At 36.0% G+C, this 26,474-nt stretch overlaps 1 protein-coding gene across 1 annotated transcript in view; it reads left to right on the top strand.

The window, feature by feature from the left end:
- Positions 1 to 26,474, top strand: part of LOC128738845 (homeobox protein homothorax) — an 83,178-nt gene that overhangs the window by 7,004 nt on the left and 49,700 nt on the right. Inside the window, exon 2 of the mRNA XM_053834280.1 lies at positions 23,501 to 23,751. Within this exon, the coding sequence (XP_053690255.1) occupies positions 23,501 to 23,751 (251 nt within the window). The remainder of the gene's footprint in view (positions 1 to 23,500; positions 23,752 to 26,474) is intronic.

Below are 26,474 nucleotides of genomic sequence, written 5' to 3'. Positions count from 1 at the left end.
TTATTATTATTTGAAAATTACTGTTGATAGATCTCAACGAAATTGAGTTATTGAAAATCGGACGATCCATTCAAAAGTTATTCAAACTTTAACACTTAAGCACCGTATATTAAACCGTTAAAACGTGTTAAATGACAATATATCAATCAAATGTCGATTGTATTCAATGTATGTATGATGTATGTGTGTATATACGCATGTATGCGTGTATGTATGTATGTGTATGTGGGTATATATCAATGTGTGTATGAGTATCTGTTTACGATTTGCAATGTTGAAATTTGCATTGAAATACAAGAAAAGTGAGAAACATGTTAATTATCTAAAGTTTTTGGTGCGTCTTAGTGGAATACAAAACATGAAATTAAACAAAAAAAAATTCCGGTTAAATTCCATTATTAATATTTATTCGCAACAGATACGTATTACTCGTACGACTTGCAGGCTTCGAAAACAGACACTGAACCAATAGATACTGGAGCTTAGAAATTTTATATGAAAAATAGGAAAAAAAGGTTTCTATTAATTTTGTACGATGTGTTTTCGTTAGTGACACTTTAAAAGACTAAATTCTTGTGTCATGTATCATATTTTAATAAATAAATTGAAACTGACAAGCACTAGAAATCATATCGATCATATTTCCCATTCCCAAGCATGTTTATGGCGCTTCTTTTGCACTATGTTTTGATCTCATACCGTTTTCTAAGCCCTCTAATGGGCTACATCGTAAAAACGATGCGACCAAGCTAATGACTATTTTTTCATGAAAATACATTCAAAGGAAGCTTAAGTTTTGATTTTCATGCAAAAATAATTATCTGAAGGAGCGGCAACTAAGTTCATTTTTGACGTAGGACTACATCTTTGTTTACTATACTGGGACTGGGTAGTACTTTGTGAAAACGAAAACAGAAGTGTAACGTTTGAATGAAAGATTTCAAATGGGAATAACTACTAAACTACTGAACGAAACTGAATAATTTATATGTCGTTGGATAGATAAAATGACCAGCAATTTTATGGAATGGGTTAAGAGAGCAATTTTATGAAGGGCGTAAGAGGGGGGGGGGGGCTTCTATACAAATGATACTCAAATTTCCTCAAACCACGAGAACTAATCAAGCAAATGGAACCAAATTTGGCATGTGGGGTTTTAGAAGGCAGGATTTTTTTCTATGATGCACTAGGACCCTCTCCTCTTCTAAGAGGGGGGGCTCCCATACAAGTGAAATATAAATTTCCTCAACTCTAGAACTAATTAAGCAAATGGAACCAAATTCGGCATGTGGGGGTTTCAGAAGGCAAGAATTTTTCCTATGGTGAATTGAGACCCCTCCTCCCTTTAGGAAGGGAGCTCCCTTACAAATCAAATACAAATTTTCTCATGACTCGAGAACTAGTCAAGTAAAAGCAACCAAATTTGGCATGTTGGGTTTTTTGAAAGTAAGCATTTTTTCTATGGTCTACTGAGACCCCTTCCTCTTTAAGAGGGGGGGGGGGGGGAGGGCTCCCATACAAATGAAATACAAATTTCTCAGAAATCGAGAACTAATTCAGCAAATGGGTCCAAATTCGGTATGTGGGGGTTTTTGGAGGCAGAATTTTTTTCTATGGTGAATCAGGACCTTTGCCCTCTTTAAGAAGGGCCACACACAACTGAAATTCAAATTTCCCCATAACTCGAGAACTAATCAAGCAAATGGAACCAAATTTGGCATGTGGGGGTTTTTGGAGGCGTGAATTTATTTTATGATGGTTTGAGACCCCCTTAATGGTAGGAGGATAAGGACTCTCATACAAATAAAACAGAAATTTTTGCGTATGTGCCATATTTTCTGCTATGTAACAAGCGGTAAGCTGTGTAAGTAAACTAGTAAAACCTTCTCGGAGCAAGAGACAGTGAATCGACGCCGCTAACTTACGTGCCTGTTGCCATTCATGTCAAAACAGAAGGACCTTCGAGTGGCACGTCATATTTCCGATGAACGTGCTTTGACTTCAATGTGTAATCAATGGCCCTTTTAAAGGCCACAAGCGAGTTAAAACAAGATTATTGAAACATGTCAAGCTACGCATAATCATATTTAATACAATAATCTGTGGGCTGGTCATTCATTACTATTTCAACTTATATGATGCACACAAGTGATTTTTAAAAGAAATCTCTATATCTATCTCAATGGTTGCAAGCATTGTACTTATGAACCCTCGTTCACGTATTTTCAAAGCCAACATTGCATTCAATGTAAAATTGAATTTGGATATTTGCTCTTCTCTTTTAAACATCCACTTAAACAATGGCCTTCACAGATTCTTTCAAACATACATATGCCAGAAATGCAGTTTATATTAGTCTTTGATCTAATGATCTGATATAGTCCTACGTCACCCTTTCGTACAAACCTTACGGCTGTATACCATGTAGTTTTTCTATCTCGTTTTTTATATCTGCTCTACTCAGTTATTTTTCCAAATTCAGATAAATCGCAAAAGTCAAGTGAACTCATAATACAATTTTGAGGCTAATCATTTTGTTATAGATATCCTTGTCCTTCAAAAGTGCAAAGGAAATAATTGCGCAATAATTTTCGTAATTTTTCTGAATTTTTATTTTTAATTTTAATTCTGATATAGTCAAATTAATTATAGATGTTCCTGAGAAATTAAAAAATAATTATAGTGGGAGTAGAAAGGCTAGGTCACACCGCTTGGTGGATTAATTCTGGTTTTTATTTGAATACCGGTTATTCCGAGGCTATTCTAAAGGTTTAGTGAACAGTTCTATGCTTCGTTTAGTGAGAAGCTATGTCAATGTTGAACCTTGCACATTGATGCGATATTGAGGTGCATTAAAAACGAGGTTCATCCCATTCTGCTCATTCAACAAAAAAGTATGTTCGATGATCTTTATAATTTGATTTGTCTTAATTGATATATAGGCTTTGCCCATCATCAGACTTAAAATTCTAACAAATAAATGGTTACATAAAACTTTATACATAGTTATCAAAATATTGCTTATGATTATGTTTTAGCTGACCACTTGACATCTCTATGGAAATAACGGAATGAAGATCGTTGTAAAGAGCCATCATTCGATACATAGGCCCATTCCGGGCATAATTCTGCGACCTGTTCGATAAATAGAATGGCCTAATTCTCCTTAAGTTGGATCTTCCTTCATATCTTGTCACTTGGCTGAGCAATTAAGGAGCACTGTATTTCTCCGAAATAACGTCTTTTAAAAATAGAACATCGATTAAAATCCTGCGATCATTTAAGCTGTTGATTTCGACTAGCAAGCAAAGAGATCGATAATCAGGCATTTCATCTCTCCAACCAAGATTACGCAAAGCATATTGCACAAACTTTTTCTGCACGCGTTCGATCCGGTTAACGTAGGGCACAGGAGGGTATTTTCGGCCCATTAAGCGATGGTATTTATTTTTTCGGCCTATGGCCTAGCTCTAGTGAAGAACAGGTGGTTTTGACTTCTTTGAATACAAAATAGTAGATTACTTACAGTCTTGAGAAAATAGTTATAACATATTAAAATTGTATGTCGGCAAAGTATTTTCATTGGCGAAAGAAAAGGCAAATAAGCTGTATTTAGAAACCTGCTGAAAATACCCTCCCGTATCCTCTATATCATAGAATGGACACCACACCACGCTTGCATACTCAATTGTCGTGCGGACCAATCCCGTGTAAGGGGCCGTGCAATAATTACGTAAGGGCTTTTTCCTCATTTTTAAACCCCCCCACCCCCCTATATAAGATTTTGGCCAATCCCCCCTCTCCCCCGTAAAAAATCTTAGTAAGATTTTTTGATACATCAAAATTCAAGTTTTATTTAAAAAGTTAGACATTGAAAAAATATTGAAACAGTCAATAAAGTTCAAATAAGTTCATAAAAACCAAAGTTCAAACAAATTAATAAAAACACACAGTATCAATTATCTGTTGTAAATCCCTTTATGGCCTACTCATGAACAGTATTTCAGCATTAAGGTTGTCAATAAATGTTGGTGTATGCTCAGAAACTCACTAGCGTTCACTTAATTCGCATTGATCCACTCTAAATCGTCTGAAAACGTGTCCTCGTCAAGTAGCGTACAAAGAACTTCTTTGCCTCTTCTAGATGACATGCGACATAGTCTTATGTTGGAATTGGCACAGCGTTGCGTCTAATGTACAGATCTGTAACGACCATCCGCGGTTTTCTTTAAAGCAAAAGACTGACCTCACTCTGGTTATATGCGGCAGGCGTGATCTTTGGGAACAGTAGAACAATACATCCCAAGAAACATTTTTGTTCTATAGTAGCTTATCAAGCACTTGTTCCATTGGTACAGCTATTCATCAGTTGAATAAGAAAATCTTACGTAAGAAATGATTAAACTCCCCTCCCCCCCAAATAAGATTTTGTAAGATTTCGCGGAACCAAATAAGATTTTGTAAGATTTCGCGGAACTCCCCCCATTATGCCTTACGTAATTATTGCACGGCCCCTAAATTGCAATTATTGTATAGGGATCATCTAGTTCACGGGTAAATCGTTCCACCATTCCAAATAATGAATTTGCTTTCGTTACTATCTTCTCGGTGTGCTTGTAAAGGTTAATTCACTATCCATTTCAATGCCTAAATCTCAGCGGCAAGTTTTCCTTAGCACTAAACCAGCTCCTAGACGGTATCCGTATTCGATTTTGCGCGATTTGCCACTGAAGAAGACCACGTTGCATTTGGAGACGTTTACTCTTAGCCCAAACAATTTGCAAAAGTCTAGAAAACAATTCAAGTTCTCTTGAAGAGTCGTACAATCCTTCGAGGAACGTACAGGTACAAACATTTTCACGTCATCAGCATAGATTAACACAAAAACATCAATTAGCATATCGGGCAACTCGTTCATGACGATAACAAACATCAGAGGGCTCAAATGACTGCCTTGAGGTACTCCGGAACGCGTTGTAAATAGTTTAGAATTTGTATTGTGCAGTCTAACATATTGTAAGCGGCCAGTCAGGTACGAAGTGATCCATATTAAGTAGACACCATTGAATCCATATTTCCGCAGAACAGCAGTCATCGCCCCAATATTGACTACGTCAAACGCTTTGGACATCCCGAGTAAATGATTATAACAAAAGGATAACAAAAAATATCTCAATTTGATATAAATAACAGAGTTTGTTACAGGGGGCCAGTCCCGGCGTAGTGGTTAGCATTCACGCCTCTCACGCCGAGGACCCGGGTTCAAATCCCAACCCCGCAGAAGTCACGAATGACCCAAAACTGGTTAAAGTGACTATAATCTAAACAAAAAAAAAAAAAAAAAGAGTTTGTTACATTTTTGATCAGAACAAATAATGAGGCTAACAGAATTATTACAAGTTTTGTTTTTATATCAAACTCTAGCTCAACTAATAAAACGGTTTGTCTCGACTATTTTTGATTGCAATGAAATTTTGCTAATACATTGGAACCACGTACTGATTCCTTTCTATGAAACATATTTTTCGTCAAGAGTAACTTTTAAAAAGGGCGTATTTAGAAATGAGCTTATTTTTTCGAAAATCCTCATTTTCTAAAATTGACGTCAAAGGAAAAGTTGTAGCAAATTAACTGTATTTTCAGAAAAAATTACACTGAAAGAAAAAAACTTTGCAAATAGGGTGCTGGATGGATTCGTCTACGGCGGGTCTTCATCTACTTTCCTGACATAGGCACGAAAAACAAGCATTATAACTAACTTTGAGGTGAATTACATTCAAACTAATACTTGGCATCTATATTTATGTACTTTTCCTTAGTAATCGACAAAAGATAATGTAAGAAAACCGCTATTTTCACCATTTTTCCAAAAATAAAAGTTCTCTTGGTTTTACTATCCGCTTTGAATATGACGAAGAGCATCAGCAGCACATCAGCAGAATAATCGGAGTAAAAACATCGATATCTAAACTCTGATTCAAACTACTTGCACTGTTTTTCTGCCAGTTGAATAGCTCATGCACATGGCATAACGAATACATGCATAGATTTTTGTGAACAAATGTGTTTGTTCATGGTGGACGAAAGAAAAACTTCGTCATGACGATGTGCAATTTTCGGATGACGAACTGCCGCTGAACATGAAAATTTGTGTCTGTCAGAAATGTAAATTTCGAAATATTTTTATCTGTCTAAATGGGTGTACCAGAGTTGCCATTTTGAAATCTGTGTTTCTAATTTAAAAATCTGTGAAAATCTGTAAAACTATCGGAAAAAAATCTGTTACTAAATCTATGTTACATAATTATGCTCCCATGAAGAAAAATTAACATTTTAATGTTTTTGAACAATATGGTTCATTCAATATCATCCAAACGCTTCGTAAATTTTGATTTTGATGTGCAGTAATTTCGGTTTTGTAACTTTACGTCCCGATTTTTTGTGCCATTTCGCTCCCAGTCATAAAATTGATAAACTTTTCTTCAACACGTAGCATATCTGTGAAAATCTGTGATTTTCAAAAATATCTGTCATCTGTGATCACAGATTCTGTGCTGTGCAGATGACGAAAAAATCTGTGATTTTACAGAAAAATCTGTGAAAATGGTAACTCTGGGGTGTACATGTATTGAAAAGAAGTGAAAGATTTATCTCGTGCCAAAAACTTAAGTACTAGTGGAAATATTTTTTTAAACTCGAATTAAAGTGTGAATCATGATTACGTATGTCGATGTGACTCCGCAACCCTACGCTGTTTTTTTTTGTAAAACTAAAATCAAATTCCACGCATAATTTTACGCAAATTCTACGCTTAATTTTGAACAAATTTTGTCCCATAAACTTTTTTCTTAGGTCGTTCGTTATTGCAAATGTAACCTCTAAATAATACGTATTAGGGTAACTCTGGTCGCAGTGGTCTAATCTGTCGACAAAAAAAAAACTCTGCGCGAAGTATCCGAGATGTAATCGACCTTCAAGAATTTGGACAAAATTTTGTCAGATTGTTCGTTTTAGGTCAGAATGTAAAAATCCTAAATTTGGTGCCGGTTGGTGCTCCCCACGATTAATGCGAGCAACAAGTAGCAACATGTCGCATTCTACATGTTGCATTTCACATGTTGCTAAAAAATGGTCTAATCGCACCTTAAAGGGGAAACCTACTTTGGAAAGTCGGAAAAATCGGATTTTATTTTTTGCATTTTGGAGACGGTTACACCTTCAGAAATGTCATGTTAAACTTACTTACTTAGGTGGCTTGCCGTCCTAAGACAAAGCCTGTTGAACAAAATTTCTCCATGTAACTCGGTTGAGGGCTACCGCTCTCCAATTCCTCGGACACCGAGTACTCTCCGTCAGATCTCGCTCCACCTGGTCTAACCATCTTGCTCGCTGCGCTCCTGGTCGTCTTGATCCTACCGGATTTGAGGCGAACACCATCTTTGCAGGGTAGTTGTCCGGCATTCTTGCAACATGCCCTGCCCATCGTATCCGTCCAGCTTTAGCCACCTTCTGGATACTGGGTTCGCCATAGAGCTGTGCGAGTTCATGGTTCATCCTACGCCTCCATACTCCGTTCTCCTGTACGCCACCGAAGATCGTTCTTAGCACTCGTCGTTCGAAAACTCCGAGCACTCGCAGGTCCTCCTCGAGCATTGTCCATGTTTCATGCCCGTAGAGAACAACCGGTCTAATAAGCGTCTTGTACAGGGTGCACTTTGTACGGGGACTTAGTCTGCTCGACCGCAATTGCTTGTGGAGCCCATAGTAAGCACGACTTCCGCTGATAATACGCCTCCGAATCTCACGGCTGGTATCATTGTCCGCCGTTACCAGTGAGCCAAGGTAGACAAATTCATCGACTACCTCAAACTCATCGCCGTCGATCAATATACTACTGCCCAAGCGGTGTCGTTCGGCCTCGTTCCGCTGGCCAGCATGTACTTTGTTTTAGACGTATTTACCTTTAACCCAATCTTTTCTGCTTCGCGCTTTAGTCTGGTGTACTGTTCAGCCACCGCCACAGATGTTCTGCCGATAATATCCATGTCATCGGCAAAGCAGACGAATTGACTAGATTTGTTGAATATCGTGCCCCGCGTGTTGATATGCGCTCGGTTCATAACACCTTGTAGCGCTATGTTGAACAGCAGGCATGAAAGACCATCACCTTGACGAAGCCCTCTGTGTGATTCGAATGAACTTGACAATCCACCCGAAATCCGAACACAGCACTGCGTACCATCCATCGTAGATTTAATCAGTTTGATGAGCTTCCTGGGGAAGCTGTTTTCGTCCATGATTTTCCATAGCTCTTTCCGGTCGATGGTATCATATGCGGCTTTGAAGTCAACGAATAAATGATGCGTGGGAACTCTGTATTCACGGCCCTTTTGGAGGATTTGCCGCAGTGTAAATATTTGATCCGTTGTAGACCGACCTTCGACGAAGCCGGCTTGATAAGTTCCCACAAATCTATTCGCAATTGGTGATAGACGGCGGAAAATGATTTGGGACAGCACTTTATAAGCGGCATTGTCATGTTAAAAGGATTTTTTAATATCTGATCACGTTGAAAACTTCCGGCAAATATTGACCTCAAGCGAAGTCCATTGCTGTTTCGTACAGCGTTTTCCCCAAAATCATGTTTCTTTAGCTGGCGATACGTGATGTCAGAATCTAGTGGACCGATTTGGCTGAAATTTTTTTTTCAGCATTTAAAAAAGAATTATCTAAGTTGTTACGTAGCCAGTTTTTGATATCTCAATTTCTGAATTTTTTATGAGTTTTGTTTATTGGCGATTTTTATTGAAAAAACACCTATCTTTTGGAAAAATTGCTGCCATTTTGATAATTTTTCGAATTTTCAAAAACCGCTACGTAATAATTCAGCTATTAACCTAACGCTTCAAAATCATCCTTGAAATCCGTTCTACAATACTCCGTTGGTTCCCGGCACGCACCGCCAGCAAGGAACTATTTTCTAGAGGGCATTCACACGCCCACTTGCCACCAGCATAATAATCACTATTCTGGTATCCAAAAAATACAAAATATATCTTCAAATATACCTTAACCAATAACCAAAATACCCCAACAATTAACTATAATTCTAGCATCTGAAATTTTTTTACGGAAATCTATTATTTTTCGGTCTTCCAGAGCAGGGTCCAGAAACATACTCGATACAGTAAGGCCCCGTACAGAGTAAACGCGACAGCGACGCGACACGACTTCGCTCTCATGTTGCTAAATGCACAGTCCTGCTTCGGGCGAAAAAGAGCTGCGCGTCTAACTACAGCAAGAAATGTTGCGTCGCGTCGCATGTCGCTTGCACTCTGGCGGTACCCTAATACGCCGCTCCTGTCAAGTCTCGTTTTGGGAACCTCAAGCAGTTTATTATCAGAAATTACAGAACGTATTGACAGATCTCTTTATTTAAATATCCTAAAGAGCTATTTTTGAACGTCATTGTAGAATTTCATATATGAAAGAACTAGTTTTTTAGTTAATGCTACAACTATAGCATGTAGTAGAATTTCATGAAGAATCTCTCGTTTACTCAAACTTTTATTTTGTTGCTAGATGCTTGGAACTGAACGTAACAGAGCAAAACAACATAGAAGATAGAGATGGACGATAAAATAAATTATATTCTCGGTTTATGTTTTGTTTACAACGATACATAGTCACAAAGTCATAGTACAAAGTCACATCATAGTTACTGAGAAATAGTTTTTTTTACGCATCATTTCGGTGGTTGGATCCAGAAAAGTCTGTAGACACGAAAGCTTAAACAGACGCGTAAAATTCATTGCAAACAAATCTTGACGGCCTTATTTTCTTATATCTTTGATGGCACTTTGTCCTTCGTGCAACATTCTTAAAGTGGTGAACACTGACAAAACGGATTCCATCGCGGCTTTGGACCGAACGCTTTTTATCTATTTTTAGCCAACTCGACAATCCCGAATAAGCTATCGTAAAAATCATATGAGCATTTAGTTCTCGTTAATTCAAGAGTAGTTCTGGTATAGAGGTTAAGACAGTTGCATTCTGTGCGATGTGTCACGAGTTCAATCCCGGTTGAAGGAGGAGCAATTTTTGAAAATGAGTGAATGTTTTTTTCTGTGATTCTGTCTGCGAATGTTCTCGAAAATAGTTGTACTATTTTTGATAATTTCGTCGAAATACAATGTCGATATATCAAATAAAGTCAAAGAAGTTTTTGTTATATTTTAACAAAATTATAACAAAACCTGTTAGAAATATTACAACAAATTTTGATATAATTTTGTTCTAAACGTAACAAGTTTTGTTATAATTTTGCTACAGCTGCTTAGAAGTTCTGATAGAATCTTTGATATTTTAACTACTTACGAGACCAAGATTATTATAAATCATGTTAGAAAACCCGTCGTAACAAAATATCATGATTTGTTATAATTTTGTTATGTTTGTCTGATCGGGATATCTGTATAAACGGTATCAACTTGGAAGCCATCTAACATCCATTGCACTGTCTTGGAAACGAATTCCGTTAGATTAGTCACTGTAGAGCGTTTTTGAGGAATCCGTGTTGACAGTTTAGGATTAGAGGCTCGATCCATGTATATGCATGATTATACACCATACTTTCAAACATCTTCGGTGTTGCCTACAAAATAGAAACCCCTCTATAATTTTTAACTGATATCTTCGAACCATTCTTGTGAATTGGCGCAATATGAGATATTTTCCAGAGGTCTGAGAATATTTCAGTTGTCAAAGATGCGTTGAATAGAATGTAAAGCGGAGTAATATCTACAATGTAGCACATCCATTTTATATTAAACAATCAACAGTGACAGCAAATCAAAATTTAAAAAGCCGGTAATTTTTACCGGCGTTCGTCTTTGGCAAAATACATTTTTCTACCGTGTTCCCAAAAGTGAACTGTCGTACTGTAGCACGGATTTTACTATATAGTTCTACTACTATGGAATTCACAAGAATTCACTATAAAATATTACACAAAATATTACCTACACAAATATTTCACCGATACGCGTATTACAATTGTTACAACATCCGTCAGTGCTTTGATGGAAAATAAATATAAAGGAATATTCTTTTCATTTTCATTTAATGCTCTTTTCAATATACAGACCGGAATTTCTGTTACTTAGTTTTCGATGAGTCATGAGACCAGTAAAAAGATCTTTAGCGCGCACTTGCGCAAAGGTTTCTGAATGTTTGTCAGGAAGCCGCCGGTAACCACGCCACGGTGGTATACAAAGAAGATAGACGAAATGAGAAGAATCACTTACACGGTTTCGCTGTAGCGCTTGTCGACAATAATGATTGGCTGCTGCTTCTCCGTCGGTTGGTCATATAAGCCACGTCGAACCGTTTTGTAGAAACGCAACCGGATTATCGCATGAAAACTGGTTCCTTTGGATTCATGAATACTAAAAGCCATCACTAATGTAATATTAAATATTAATCAATAGTTGTACTTTTAAACCACTATATTGTGGCATATATTTTCTGTGTATTATCCTTAGTTGCTGGTATTTTAAACGTTATCATAAACTGCCAAGTTGCTGGCAAACGCCAGCCCAACCATTGTTGTCAATTTGAAAATCCAAACAGAAAATTTCGATTATTTTGTTGCAATCAATACTCGGCCGTTTTGTTTCAAATTGAACGGAAAGTGCGTCTATTAACGTCGCTGAATTTTTAATTTATAGTTTCTGTCGGTCTCTAAGTTATAACTGACACGTTCATGTAAAATTGTTGGCACATTATTACCAACAAACTTATAATAAGTGAACTTGTTTTATAGCTTATAATGAAATATAAAGATTACACTGTTTAAAATAATTTTACTGAACATAGATTGACATACGTATGGTCGCCAAATATTTAAAGTAGTTATGTCCCTTTTTTTAATTTTTTCCGTCATTTTTTGTTAAATAGGATATAAGATTGCGGAATCATTTTACGTTTAAAATACCAAAAATATTTGTTGCAAATAATAACGATGCCTGCTTTACACGGTCGAGCGCTTAAACACACGTATATACGTACACACGTAGTATTGTAAAAGTAATACGTTATGTGAAAGTATGAGAGCTAAACGATGCAGACAATCGATGCTAAGCAAAGCAACATTCCAGCTAAAGTGCTTAATCGTCAAAAAATTATGAACCTTACTGAAACGTCTGGTTGATGAATTTCAAAATGGCTGTATACTAAAATTGATTAATGATCTTTTTTCGTCTGCGTTGTCTGGTCTCTCATCATGTTATTTATATGAGTTACATTTGTTTATTTCTCCTTCTCCCCTTTTTGTACATACTTTTGATAGTTTAAAAACATACGAAGTAAATGCATGTGCATTTTGTTTTGTATATCAAAACCTTGAAATATGAATTATATTTGCGTTTGAGCTGTAAGTGCTTTATTTGGTGCATATATGTAATACGATGAGATAATATTATGTCGTATAAAATTACTCAAAATACTCTTAACGCGTATAAAAATTTTGTGTAGAAAACCAGTATCTGATCTTTTTCATAATATTATGCATGGATGTTTCGATCACTTTGACTCAATTTTGATTCATTTGACAGTACCGTCTTAACGGGCCCAAATATGACGTTATATATGAGACATTTGTAGAACAGGTTATTATCTATAATTTTCCTGAATGAAGTTTTGCTGTATCTTTTGTAGTTACGACGCTACAATGCTAGTATCTTGTTAGTGAGTAAATGAACGTTCATTTAGTCACTGATGAGTTACTAGCGTTGTAGCACCGTAACTACAAACGATACAGCAAAACTTTGTTCAAAAAAATTGTAGATTAGAACTACAGTGGTTTACCGATTTTATCTACCCGTCCGAAAATTTTTGGTAGATATATTTGGAAAGTAGACAAATTTGGGGAAAAATAAATTGCTCCAAAATAATTTAAATGAACAAAAAATATTGTTAATATTGATCATTTTTTCAATTATGTATTATTTTAGCGTAATTTGATGCGTAGGGCTCATTTTATTCATATCAACCATTAGCCATAACGCATGTCAACTCAGCAATATTATGAAAAAAGACATCGAAATTCAAAATTGCTCTGATTTTATTCAAATTTTGTGTACTTATTCCTTTGTAGTAAATTTTAGATCCGTATTATTATTTGGTACTTAGGGTTCTCTTTTCTGAGTCAGTGTGGTCCCAAAATTTACCATTTTTTCCACCTTTTTTTTTCTTTGAAAATTCATAACTTTTGATCCATTGAACCGATTTCAATGATGTTAATACCAAATGGAAAGTATTTTAATGAGCTTTCAAGAAAAAATGTTGGACTAAAGCCCAAACTTTTTTTATTATCGCAAAAATATTGAAAACATTCACCTTTTATGTTTCCATGGTGTGCAGACCAAAGCAATTCTAAGTTTTCAAAAAGTATCAAGAATACAATGGAGACGCATGGTTTTTGTTTTTACTTGTAATAAAAGGGGTTTTTTGACAAAGAAATGCGTCTCTAAAGTAAAACGCCATGCGAGTCCATTGCATTTTCGCATCTTTATTTCTTAAAAAGAGTATCTCAAAAAGCAAAAATGTCAGATATCTGTTTTTGATATCGTATGTAAACAACTAGGCCATTGAAAGTATAATGAAAAAATAAAACCTTTTTTTCATTTCCGGGTTTCCGAGTGATTGCTATACCTTTATACTATATATGTATATAGTTGAAAGGCAAAAACGAATATTTTAAATGTTTTAAGTGATTTTAAGAGTCTCAAGGCTCCTACAAAAAATGTTTTTGCAATCATAAAAAACTTTGAACGTCAGTTTATTGTTTTTTTTTTAAAGCTTAATAAAATTCCTTTTATTTGGTAATAAAATTATTCAAATCGGTTCAATGGTTCAAAAGATTAAAATTTTTAAGGAAAGAATATCACCTTTCACCTATTCACGATAGTTTCTAGCGGAGACGGGGTGTGCCCGTTAGCGTTACGGTATAGAAAAATATCACAAAGGATCATTATGAAATGTTAAAAATATGCGTTACAAAATAAATGCAGTTACTTTGCGTATTTGACTTCAGCATTATTATACCCATTCTGTATATAATTACATACCACAGATGCCATATAGTAAACTATAAAATACAGAGAAATATTCCCTGTTATGCATAAATTCATGAAATCTTGCAAATTTTCATGCCGAAATGACAATTTAAAAAAGGTAGATAAAACCGGGTCTAAATGATAGACAAAATCGGGGGTACCTAAAATCGGGTGTAGATTAAACCAGGTGTAGATATAATATAATTTTTAATCAAAAAAGCTCAAAATCTCCGAAACTTCAGAAAATCACGTATAACAATATTCTACAAAAACATTGATTTTAGCAAGATAAACAACTTTCTAGAACACTATGAACAGGTAAAATTTGACCAGAATAAGTCAGGGTTTAGAAACTGTTTTAAAGGGTTTGTCCACGAATAACGCTTCATAGATAATTTCCATGAAGAGATACAAGTATGGTGTCTTTGACAAAGTTGTTTGCATTAATATTTAATACAACTTTGCTGAAAGTACCAAACCTGTATCTTGAATGTACGAGAAAATAAATTTCGTATCTCACTTTTAAGAGAATTAATCACCCAAAGATTTCTCTCACAAGAAGGGGCTTATTATACCAAGAAATGTTCCTAAAGAAACCATATGCGAAAAACTTCACGTTTTGGCGCAATATCACACGATCACGTATTTCGCTGTTTGGACCACTGTGCCATAGGAAAAATATTGCAGTTCAGTGGCATTTTTTCTGTGTTGATTAAGTAAAAATTAACAAAACAAACTTGTTTGGGATTTTTATTGCGCATTTGTGGTGATAATTTTTCTATCGAATATGTGACTTTTCCATATAAAAACTTGTTTTGTAGATTAATTGTACCTCATGAACCTGAAAAAAACGTTTTTTGCATACTGTGTCTATAGTCAATCATACTGGCGTGAACCATTGGCCTTAGTTCTAGTGATGATTTTATAAGTCCTGCATGATTTCTTTACGTGTAATCGCGATAGTTAACTAGGCAATTGTAAAATATCATATAAAATATGGATGGATAATAAATATATGAAGGATGGATCATATAAAAAGATGAGTCAGTTTAGCCATCTTGTAGGACCAGAGAGGGCCAATCAAAGTTCTAAGATAGAATATTATAATACGGGTATTAAAGTTCTTGTAATTGATCCGGCGGTTTTTTTTGACATTTCAAATTGTTCTGATTAACCAGATAAACCAGATGCATATTATTCCTGGATTGCTTAGAACATTTGCTATATTTTTACAAGAACTACAAGGTATACAGCCCTTAGGGTTATACGAAAGGGTGACGTAGGACTATATCAGATCATTAGATCAAAGACTAATGTAAGCTGCATTTTTGGCATAAGTATGTTTATAAGAATCTGTGAGTTCCATTGTTTAAGTGAATTTTTAAAAGAGAGTAGCGAAATATTCACACTCAATTCTTCATTGAATGCAATGGTGGCTTTGAAAATACGTGGACGGGGACCATTGCCACTATTGAGACATAGAGATTGCTTTAAAAATCACTTGAGTGCATCATAAAGGTTGAAATAGTAATGAATGACCAGCCCACATATTATTGTACTAAATATGATTATGCGTAGCTTGATGTGTTTCAATAATCCTACTTAAACTCGCTTGTGGCCTTTAAAAGAGTCATTGGTTAGAAATAATTATTAAAGCCAAAGCACGTTCATCGCAAATTTGAATGCCATGCGAATGTCCTTCTCTTTTGACATGAATGGAAAGAGGCACGTAAGTTAGTGGCGTCGAATCACTCTCTCTTGCTCCGAGAAGGTTTTACTTGTTTACTTTCACAGCTTACCGCTTGTTAAATAGCAGAAAATATGGTACACACGCAAAAATTTCTGTTTTATTTGAGTGTCCGTATCCTCCAATCACGGGGGTGAGGGGTCTCAAACCATCATAAAATAAAGTCATGCCTCTAAAAACCCCCACATGCCAAATTTGGTTCCATTTGCTTGATTAGTTCTCGAATTATGAGCAAATTTGCATTTCATTTGTATGGTAGCCCCCCTCCTTAAGAGGGGAGGGGTCTCAATTTACCCTAGAAAAAATTCTTGTTTTCTGAAACCCCCACCTGCCGAATTTGGTTCCATTTGCTTGATTAGTTCTCGAGTTATGAGGAAATTTGTATTTCATTTGTATGGGAGCCCCCCCTCTTAGAAGGCGAAAGGGGTCTCAGTGCTCTATAGGAAAAATTCCTGCCTTCTAAAACCCCCACATGCCAAATTTGATTCCATTTGCTTGGTTAGTTCTCGAGTTTTGAGAACCTATTTTCCAATTGTGTTTCATTTGTATAGAAGCCCCCCCTCTCACGCCCTTCATAAAATTGCTCTCCTACCCCCTCAATAAAATTGCTGGTCATTTTATCTATCCAACGACATATAAATTGTTCAGTTACGTTCAGTAGTTTAGTAGTTATTACCATTTGAAATCTTTCATTCAAACGTTACACTTCTATTTTCGTTTTCACAAACTGCTACCCAGTCCCAGTATAGTAAACAAAGACGTAGTCCTACGTCAAAAAAAGTTAATTCTATGATGCTTGATGCTTAAAAACTGCTATATCCAAGAAAGTTAGAACATTTCCATAACGTGCGCCAGGGAAAATTCGTGACTTGGAGTTTTGCAAACAGTTGCTCATTCCCAAGTCTATAAGCTAAGCGCGTTCACAATGTTTTATGTAAATTTGAGATCCTTTGGCAATTATTTTAAAAAATCGCCTTATCGCACTAACGTTATGCATGGTGATCTTAGGCCATTCGTTGAGGGCGGTTTTACCCCCAAGTGACCGATTTGCATATTTCAATATTTATTTCAACAAAACGGTATGATCACTCACGTATTTTAGGTACTATCGGGCGAAGATAGTACCAGAGATGTGATATGAGTTGGATTTACTAAAAAAATTTAGCGTTTTGAAAAAATAAACCCTAGTTCTGCGCAAGTAAAGTTAAAGCACGGAACGATTATAATGAACAATTTGTTTTTATTTATTTCTCCGATAGTTTATGCGTTACCGCAGTACAAGGTACTGTAAAGTATTGCATAGTTAAGTAATACCTATGGCTGTCATAAAAATTTAACACCAATTAAAACAAGGCGCTGTAAAACAATGGCTGGCGGTTTAATCCCAGTGGGCGTTCTTACCCCGTCTACCATTAACTTATTGTTGGAACTTTGCTACAATGTATTTATGTAGGTTGCCAAAGTTTTTTTGAGACGGAAGTTATTGGCAAATGCCGAAAGGTAGTCAAACCATGGCGAATTGTGCTGACAAATATTTGTTCCTTCCAGATGTCCTCGAGGTACGACGCTGCTTTACCAAGCGAGTCGTCATGTTCTCGAATCTAAGCTGCGGGAGGCTGTTAGAGTCAATTGGATCGTAGTACTAGCCTCGCAACTTTCCTGTACTCTAACAGCTGACTGCGAAGTCTGTCGAATATAAACAGAAGGTCAAGTTTCGCAAAACGAAATGTAATACCTAGACTTTGCTTTTGATACGATATTTAATTTGATTTCAATTACTGTTTTTCGGTATCCAGGCACTCGGGCGCTAATTGGAATAACTTGTCTTAATTACTTGATTTTGGTTATGCTCGAAGTAGCGACACTCTATGTCGAATGTCTAAAATTCAATTTGCTGCTAAACACAGTTGAAATATAGTGACAGATCGTAATTTTAATATGCTTGTTAAGACTTAATCTCGTGTTGTTTGTGTTAACTTATTAATGAAGTTTAATACTAGAATAATTATTTTATAACAATAGGTAGACATTTTTGTATAGACTGGAAAAGACACTTTTTGTTTTTATAACTTTAAATTAATAATTTACCCTATTCGCCAACCGGCTTCAGGTAGATGTTACCCATCATCGGTGCTAGGTCAAACTTGTTGACGAATAAGATAAATTATTAATTTTTGTTGTAAGAACCAGTAGTGGGGTGTCCAGTATATACAGATAAATTAGTAGTTCTTACATTAGACAAAAATTCCAAAGTGAAGAACAATAGTCTTTACAAAACGAACGACAAACGAACTTTATAATGAATGAAATGCTAGAGAAAAGTAATGAAATAAAGGTGTGAATAGTATCCTTAGGCTAGTATAAAGTGTGAAGGGAAATGAGGGGAACATTATTTGATAACAGGGCCACTTGATGCAATTGGGATGCAAAAGCAATTGGGCAGAACCGCAAGGACGTGGCCACGACTTTTGAATAAAGTATTGTTGCCGGCGTGAATTATGAATTTGTGCTACTATTTATGCTGTGCTCTTCTCTTTGAGTAGATACTGAAACTTAACCTTAAGGTGTCTGTCTTTACCGGTCTTTTCCAATATGATTTACCATAAGTGCGTAAAATGAAATGAACGCGAAGAATAATATTTGAAAAAAATTGTGCCAGAATCCGCAAAGGGTGTGTATTATTCCGATTCGGTTATATCGATAGCATTAAGTAATATCTGATTGGCAGATTTCGTGCGTATATTACTAAATAGAGCCCTTATTTTTTCTTCACTGTTGTGTGATAAAGAAATAAGAACTGGTCAATAAATTTATTGTGTATTCAATGTCACGCAAACCTCTCTACAATTAATTTATCATATGATAATCTGATATCTTAATAATAGAGAGACTTGCGTGATATTAAATATACAATCTATACAATCTTTTGGTTGAAACTAGTGTATTGTTGATATTTGAAATATATAATACATAAATTCTCTGCTCTAGCAAGTGCTGTTGATTGTTGATAGTATATTTCCTATAAATATGATGCAGAATAAAATTGCTTCGTACCTTTACCCAACTAGCGTTTCTGCTCTTTAACCATTGTACGCACGACCTGAGGCTAACTGTTCAGATACAACACAAAATGGAACACTCATGCCATTGTCAGTTCAACAATCCCATTTTACCTGTGTTCTTCGCTTTGTTTGTACATTAGGGAAGGGTTCTTCAGCTTGCTTCTCATAATGTTTTTTCTCACTCATTTCACTTGAATCGCTATCTTGCATTTTCCTTACTAATTATACACGATTTCAATTTTTATTTCATAGTTCCGCTTGGATTACGAAGGTTTTTCTTTTCGTTTTGTGCTGGGTCTGTGTCATGCTTTATGCAGAGTTGCGAGACAGTCAGTCACCATTTTACCATGAGAATTGAAAAATACCACGGATATAATAAATTATAAAAAATGAAACAGCCATATTTTGGGAGTTTAGCAGACTGGAGCTTATATACACTACTTGTACTCTGCATTAATAAATACGAATTCTAAGCTACGAATCTAATCGGAAAGTAGTAGAATGTGTGTTTATAAGTGGATAAAGTTTTTTGTAGAATTATGCAGACGTGAATTTACTTTAATGAACTTACTTTAATGTGTGTATGTGTGTGTGTGGAAATTCCTCTTAAAAACAATTTACCTACGGCTTGATAAATTGTTTTTAGGACAGATCTTATTGTTCGTATATGTGTTTGTATATATGTGCAGGGATGGCATAATCACTTTGACTCAATTCACATTCATTTGACAGTACCGTCTCAGTCATGCAGAATTTTGAAAAGTTATATATGCAACGATTAAACTAGTGATTATCTACAACTTTTCTGAATAAAGTATTACTGTATCTTTTGTATTTACGGCGCTAGGATGTTAGTACCTCTTTAGTGACTAAGTGAACGTTCATTTAGTCTCTTTGACTCAATCCACATTCATTTGACAGTACCGTCTCAGCCGATCAAAATTTGACAAAGTCATAAATGGGACATTTGTAGAACTAGTTATTATTTACAATTTTGCTGAATAAAGTTTTCCTGTTTTTTTTTTGGTATTTACGGTGCTACAAGTCTAGTAGCTCAGTGAACATTCACGTTAAGTACAATAAAATCTTAAAATTTGATATCCTCACATTGGTATGGTTTCGGTCATATCTCAAAATGGCCAGAGAAAAAAGATGTTACTGGCCACATTTATAGATCTGATTTTGCTGAAATGGGCATATCTCGGTGGTTTCTCGATGGATTTTCGTACTCTTTTCACTAATCAACTGGAAATGAAGCTTAGTTTTGGGACAAATCATAAATATTATTAAAGCGATGCGCGATGAAAAAATCAGTTTTTAACATACTCCCGGCCAACCCGAATATCTATTAGGTCCATTGAGTATTGCATATCTTGAAAATTTTAGGAAGACTAGAAAAATTTACTCGTTGAATGCAATTGGCTTCATTTGAAAATGTCTTATTTTGTGGAAGTTATAGTCGTTTGTATTTTGTCAAATTTTTGCCTGTACCGATCCTTTTGACTAACCTCTATAGCTATGTTAACAATTCACTTTGTTAGAAATGGTTCAAACGTTTGACAGCACCATTTGCTTGCAATAATGGTATTTATACTGATACTGTTAAATATGGTTCATTCCATCTCATGTGGCTTCTCTATTTTTTAGATTTCAAAAAAATCAGTTTTCCCTTTTAAATGTCTCTGAACTAAATTGATGTTGAGTTATGCCCATATTCTTTTTTCATTAATTTTTAGACGCGCATTCGAATCATGGCATCAGTTTTTATTTCATTTTTGACGTATATAGAGACATTCTCAACTGAAACCAAATTTGAAATGACGGTTACAGCGCAACGTGGGAAGAATGCAACAGCGAGCATTATGTCTATCTGTTGTATCTGTATTGTGTTCGCAAGCCAGTTTTACATAACAATCACTCAACGTGGAAAAAACAATATTTGTGGTCTAGGAGATATTGCATAATGAAAATTGGAAGAATGTGTAATTCTATTAGTGCATGAGCTGGAAGAATGTGTATTAGTGAGAGTATGTTTGAATACATTTTATTAAAGTATCCAAAAGATTTTATATCTAAAATGTCTAGTTAAACCAGAGTTAGACAAATTTTTATTGCGTTTTTAAAACATTTTTCATGATGAGGGAGAAGATCCAAAAAGATTCTTGGCCCGGTTGACGAACGAACTTATAACGTCTTTCAACTCAACTTAAATATAAGCACAGCTTTAGGTATACCTTAAACGCACCTAATTCTACGCATGAATCCTAATTCGGCGCTTCGCATATTTTCTTTAAGAGTTATAGCGTTCTCAAATGAACTGCTCTCTGTATACATATTTTCCTAGATATGCTAATTTAGATCAAAATTTGGAAGTTTTAACTGAAATGTGGGATGCGCAGACTTAGGCGCGTTTACGGTAATCTTTATATTGAGATTTATGAATTATTTACAATCGTTAAAAAAATCAAATTTTTTTAACCTGCTGCTAGTCTCAATCTGCAACATTATCTCCTATCATTACACTATATACGTCGCACCCAAACACGAACAGATGTCGGATGAGACCTTGCCAATCTTCTTCAAACGATAAAGAATGGGACAGTGTCCGGAGTTCCATAATTGTGCGTAGTTCATCACGAGCTCAATTGAGTAGTAGTCATTGCAGGATTTTGGTAAGGCTTAATAAGTTTAGCGTGTCTAGTATCCTGAAATTAATTCCAACGGGGTACTATTTCTAGCTTTTTCTACGTGAATAATTTGTGTTTAATGTCACGGCAGGTTCACTGCCCTCGATTTTGCAGCGATCGGGCACCCAAAGTTGTAAAACTTTGTTGTGTTTCCTTGATACTGTGCTGCAATCCAAAACTAATTTGGACGTTTATATAGCGGGCCTGAGTATCAGTAGTACAGCGAACCGTAAAGTAAAGTAACTGGACACTGATTTTAACATGCTTGTAACTACTCTCGTTTCAAACATATTTTTGTCCAGATGCGTACACTTTTGCATATATGTGCTCTTGCTTAAAAACTACAAGGTATACAGCCCTAAGGGTTGTACGAAAGGGTGACGTAGGACTATATCAGATATTAGATCAAAGACTAATGTTAACTGCATTTCTGGCATATGTATGTTTATAAGAATCTGTGAGTGCCATTGTTTAAGAGAATATGTAAAAGAGAAGAGCGAAATATTCAGATTCAATTCTTCATTAAATGCAATGGTGGCTTTACGTGGACGGGGGTTCATAAGTACAACGCCTGCAACCATTGGAACATAGAGATTTCTTTTAAAAATCACTTGTGTGCATCATAAAGGTTGAAATAGTAATGGATGACCAGCCCACAGATTATTGTTTTAAATATGATTATGGGTAGCTTGACATGTTTCAATAATCTTACTTTAACTCATTTGTGCCCTTTAAAAGGGCCATTGGTTACAAATAACATTAAAGCCAAAGCACGTTCATCGCAAATATGACGTGCCATTCGAATGTGCTTCTCTTTTGACATGAATGGCCATAGGCACGTAAGTTAGCGGCGTCATTTCACTGTCTTTTGCTCCAAGAAGGTTTTACTTTGACAGCTTGCAGCACAATATAGGTCCATTTAGTAAAAGCAACCGGATTACGACTGAAATTAGTCATATTTCGGTTACCGCAACAACTTTGTAACACTCGTGGTAGTAGGGTTACCGTTTGTTACATAGCAGAACATATGACACATACGCAAAAATTTCTGTTTTATTTGTACGAGAGTCCTTATCTTCTCACCACAGGGATGAGGGATCTCAAACCATCATAAAATAAATTCATGCCTCCAAAACCCCCCACATGCCAAATTTGGTTTCATTTGCTTGATTAGTTCGAGAGTTATGCGAAAATTTGTATTTCACTTGTATGGGAACCCCCCTCTTAGAAGTGGAAGGGGTCTCAGTACACCATAGAAAAAAATCCTACCTTCAAAAAACCCTCAATGCCCAATTTGGTTCCATTTGCTTGATTAGTTTTCGAGTTTTGAGGAAATTTGTGTTTCATTTGTATGGAAGCCCCCCCCCCCCCCCCCTCTTACGCCCTCCATTGTTCTCTTACCCCCTCCATAAAATTGCTGATCATTTTATCTATCCAACGACATAAATTGTACAGTTTCGTTCAATAGTTTAGTAGTTATTAGCATTTGAAATCTTTCATTCAAACGTTACACTTCTATTTACGTTTTCACAAAGTGCTACCCAGTCCCAGTATAGTAAACCAAGACGTAGTCCTACGTCAAAATAGTAGATTACTTACAGTCTTGTAAGTCTACGTCAAAAACGGTTGGGACATTTGTCTATTAAGATAGTTTTCCTGGTACTGGGTCCGTTAATTTCGGAGTGAATGGTTGAAATTATAAGATCGGGCTTTCCATTATTTCACCTGTTTCAATCACTTCATAAGAAACCCACATATTAGTTGCGCTCAAATAATTTTTTACTAAAATTTGCATCAATATTTATTGCAAATTTACATTCACAATAGACGATTGAGTATTCAAATAATTAAATAGTGTTACTAATTCTTTTTTTTTTATTTTCATAGTACGATGATGGCCTGCATGGCTACGGAATGGACGGTGGAGCAGCTGCGATGTACGACCCGCACGCTGGCCACAGGCCACCAGGGTTATCCGGTTTACCTCCACATCACTCACCTCACATGAACCATGCAGCGGCTGCATCAGTCGGTATGCATGGTTATCATGGAACCTCTAGTCATGTATCACCAGCCACAAGTCACATGGGTGCAGTGCAACCAGATGTGCATAAACGTGATAAAGAAGCTATTTATGGGTAAGTTATCGGCAAACGATAAAGCAAATCATTTAACAGTAGTAATTGACGACATCCTACAAAAATTAAGCACACTGAACGTCTTCTTGAAAACCTTTGCTCTCAACTGGTTCTTAAGATGAAAACGCTGCCTTTACTCTAATCACATATATTCTTCTTTTAGTTGCTCTATGGATATCAGGGCATGCAGTTCACAAGCATATTAAAAGAACATAAATCATTCTTTTATGCATCGAATGGCCCGCAAGAAACAAACAACAGCTATCTTAATTATAACCTAAAAAATCGTGAAAATTTATAAAATTACAGGCTTTTAAGTGCTGAGGATACGCTTAAATTAAATACTTCCTTTGTTTAATCCCCGACCGAAAAAGAATGCGAGAAAACGGTCGCATACACCCCAAAAGATAATAACGATTATCAAAAATATTATAATAACAGATATTAAATTAAGGACAACCGTCGAGATGCCGTCAGTCAGTCAGTCAGTCATGTGTACGAAAGAAATGCAGACGTTGTGATCAATCTATTTAATTATAATTATAGTTCCTATAGTGAACATTTTCCGTGCAATTTTTTTGGTTGCGTTTCGATACATATGATCATACGCTGGTAGATATAGAAACGCTAGCTATCATCACGCTTTCCGTCGATTTGTCTCTCATTCTATATCTGGCAACATCTGTGATGATCACCTGTGCTTTTATAGATAACCTTGGATAGCAAAATGGAAAAAAGTTCTGTGATTGGCCTTAATTTCGTAGTAAACAAAAGGCTTTATTTTTAATCATTTTCAGTGTGAGAAAATTGAAATGAAATCGCAGCTTCAAACTTTTTATAAATAGTAACTATAAAGCCATTACAAATATTTTATAAATTTTTTGTCCTTCCGATATTGGGCAGCTTAATGGGGGTGGGGCAAAAAAAGAGATTTTCAACAGGCAAAAAAATAAGTGTTTTAAACATTTAAGCAGTTTGATTATGAAAACAAAATTTGTTGTTGCGTTTCATATGTACATGATTAGTTTCCGTGCAAAAACCTACCAAAGGAGACAAAATCGGAAAAATATCTATTTGCCGATTTTCGGAAATTACAAGTTCTTCAGGCCACAGAGGCCAAAGACAATTAATTTCATATAAAATGTTTTTACTCAAGTCTAACAATTTTTTACTCCCCGATTTGAAAAATTATTTTCAAGGGTGTAAATTTTTGTTTTTTGTCAGTATCATATTTAACCGTTCGATCGCAGAGGGGTACTTTCCAACCATTTGGAAATCTGCCTCAATCACACCGATTCACAAATCTGGTTCTCTTAACGAGGTGGAGAACTACCGTGGAATTTCCATTCTTAGCTGTTTACCTAAAGTGTTTGAAAGTATGGTGCACGATGAACTGTACCAATCTGTTAAATCCATAATTGCTACAGATCAACATGGTTTTATGAAAAAACGCTCGACCACAACAAACTTACTAAGTTACGTTTCGACTCTTGTGGACAAAATGGAAAAACGACAACAGATTGACGCGGTGTATGTCGATTTCGCCAAAGCTTTTGACAAGGTTCCACATATTCTGGCGGTTGAGAAGTTCAAAAGAATAGGGTTACCCGAATGGATAACACAATGGATCCTGTCTTATCTTACGGATCGGAGCTCAACAGTGAAGGTTTGCGGTGTCTGCTCTACCCCATTCCAAATTCAGTCCGGTTATTAACGATTTATGTTGGAAATTAAAGTCGCCAAAATTATTATACGCTGACGACCTCAAATTCTACCGAGTAATTACGACGCTGACAGATTGTTGCGCACTTCAATCGGATATCAACACGCTCATGGATTGGTGCAGTCTGAACGGAATGGAAGCAAACGTGAACAAATGCTGCATAATATCATTCACCAGGTTACGTGCACCAATTGTGTTTGACTACCTCATGGCAGCAACTAGCTTGGAACGTAAGACGACTGTGAAGGATTTGGGAATTCTGATTGACAGCAAACTAAGGTTCGTAGAACACATTTCCGCTGTCACGGCTAAGGCATACGCTATGTTGGGGTTCCTGAAAAGAAATACAAAGTTTTTTGCTGATATCTACAGTTTGAAGACCCTGTATTGCTCGCTCGTGCGCAGTGTTCTAGAGTACGGAGTGCAAGTGTGGGCACCGTACCATGTAGTCCACATCAACCGAATCGAACGTGTGCAAAGGCAATTTATTCGATACGCTCTTCGGAATATTGGCTGGAGGGATAGGATAAATCTACCACCGTATGAAAGTCGCTGCATGCTAATCGGCCTACAAACGTTGTCAAGTCGGCGAGTATTCCTACAACGAATGTTAATCTTCGACGTCCTAGCAAACAACATCGACTGTGCGGATATACTGAGCAAACTACGCTTCAATGTGCCTTCCCGAGTGATTCGCCAAAGTGAGTTTTTTCGACAATTGCATCATCGGACTAATTATGGAATGAATAACCCGCTGGAAGTTTGCTGTAGTCGTTTTAATGATATTTATTACTTGTTCGATTTTGGATTGTCAAAACATGTATTTAGGCTAAGAATCTGTAATATTTAATTAGTTAGATAAGTTTTATGTCTGTGCGATGTTCTTTATGTCGAAGATTAATAAATTAAATTAAATTAAATTCAATTTTCGAACGATTTATACTGGACTGAAGTTCAAAGTTTTTATAATCACAAGAACATGGATTCTTTATTTTATGAC

The sequence above is a fragment of the Sabethes cyaneus genome, chromosome 1 (genome assembly GCF_943734655.1).
Source record: "Sabethes cyaneus chromosome 1, idSabCyanKW18_F2, whole genome shotgun sequence".
NCBI classification, from domain to species: domain Eukaryota; kingdom Metazoa; phylum Arthropoda; class Insecta; order Diptera; family Culicidae; genus Sabethes; species Sabethes cyaneus.
Note: the sequence above shows the minus strand (reverse complement) of the source record. Positions and strands in the feature narration are given on the sequence as shown.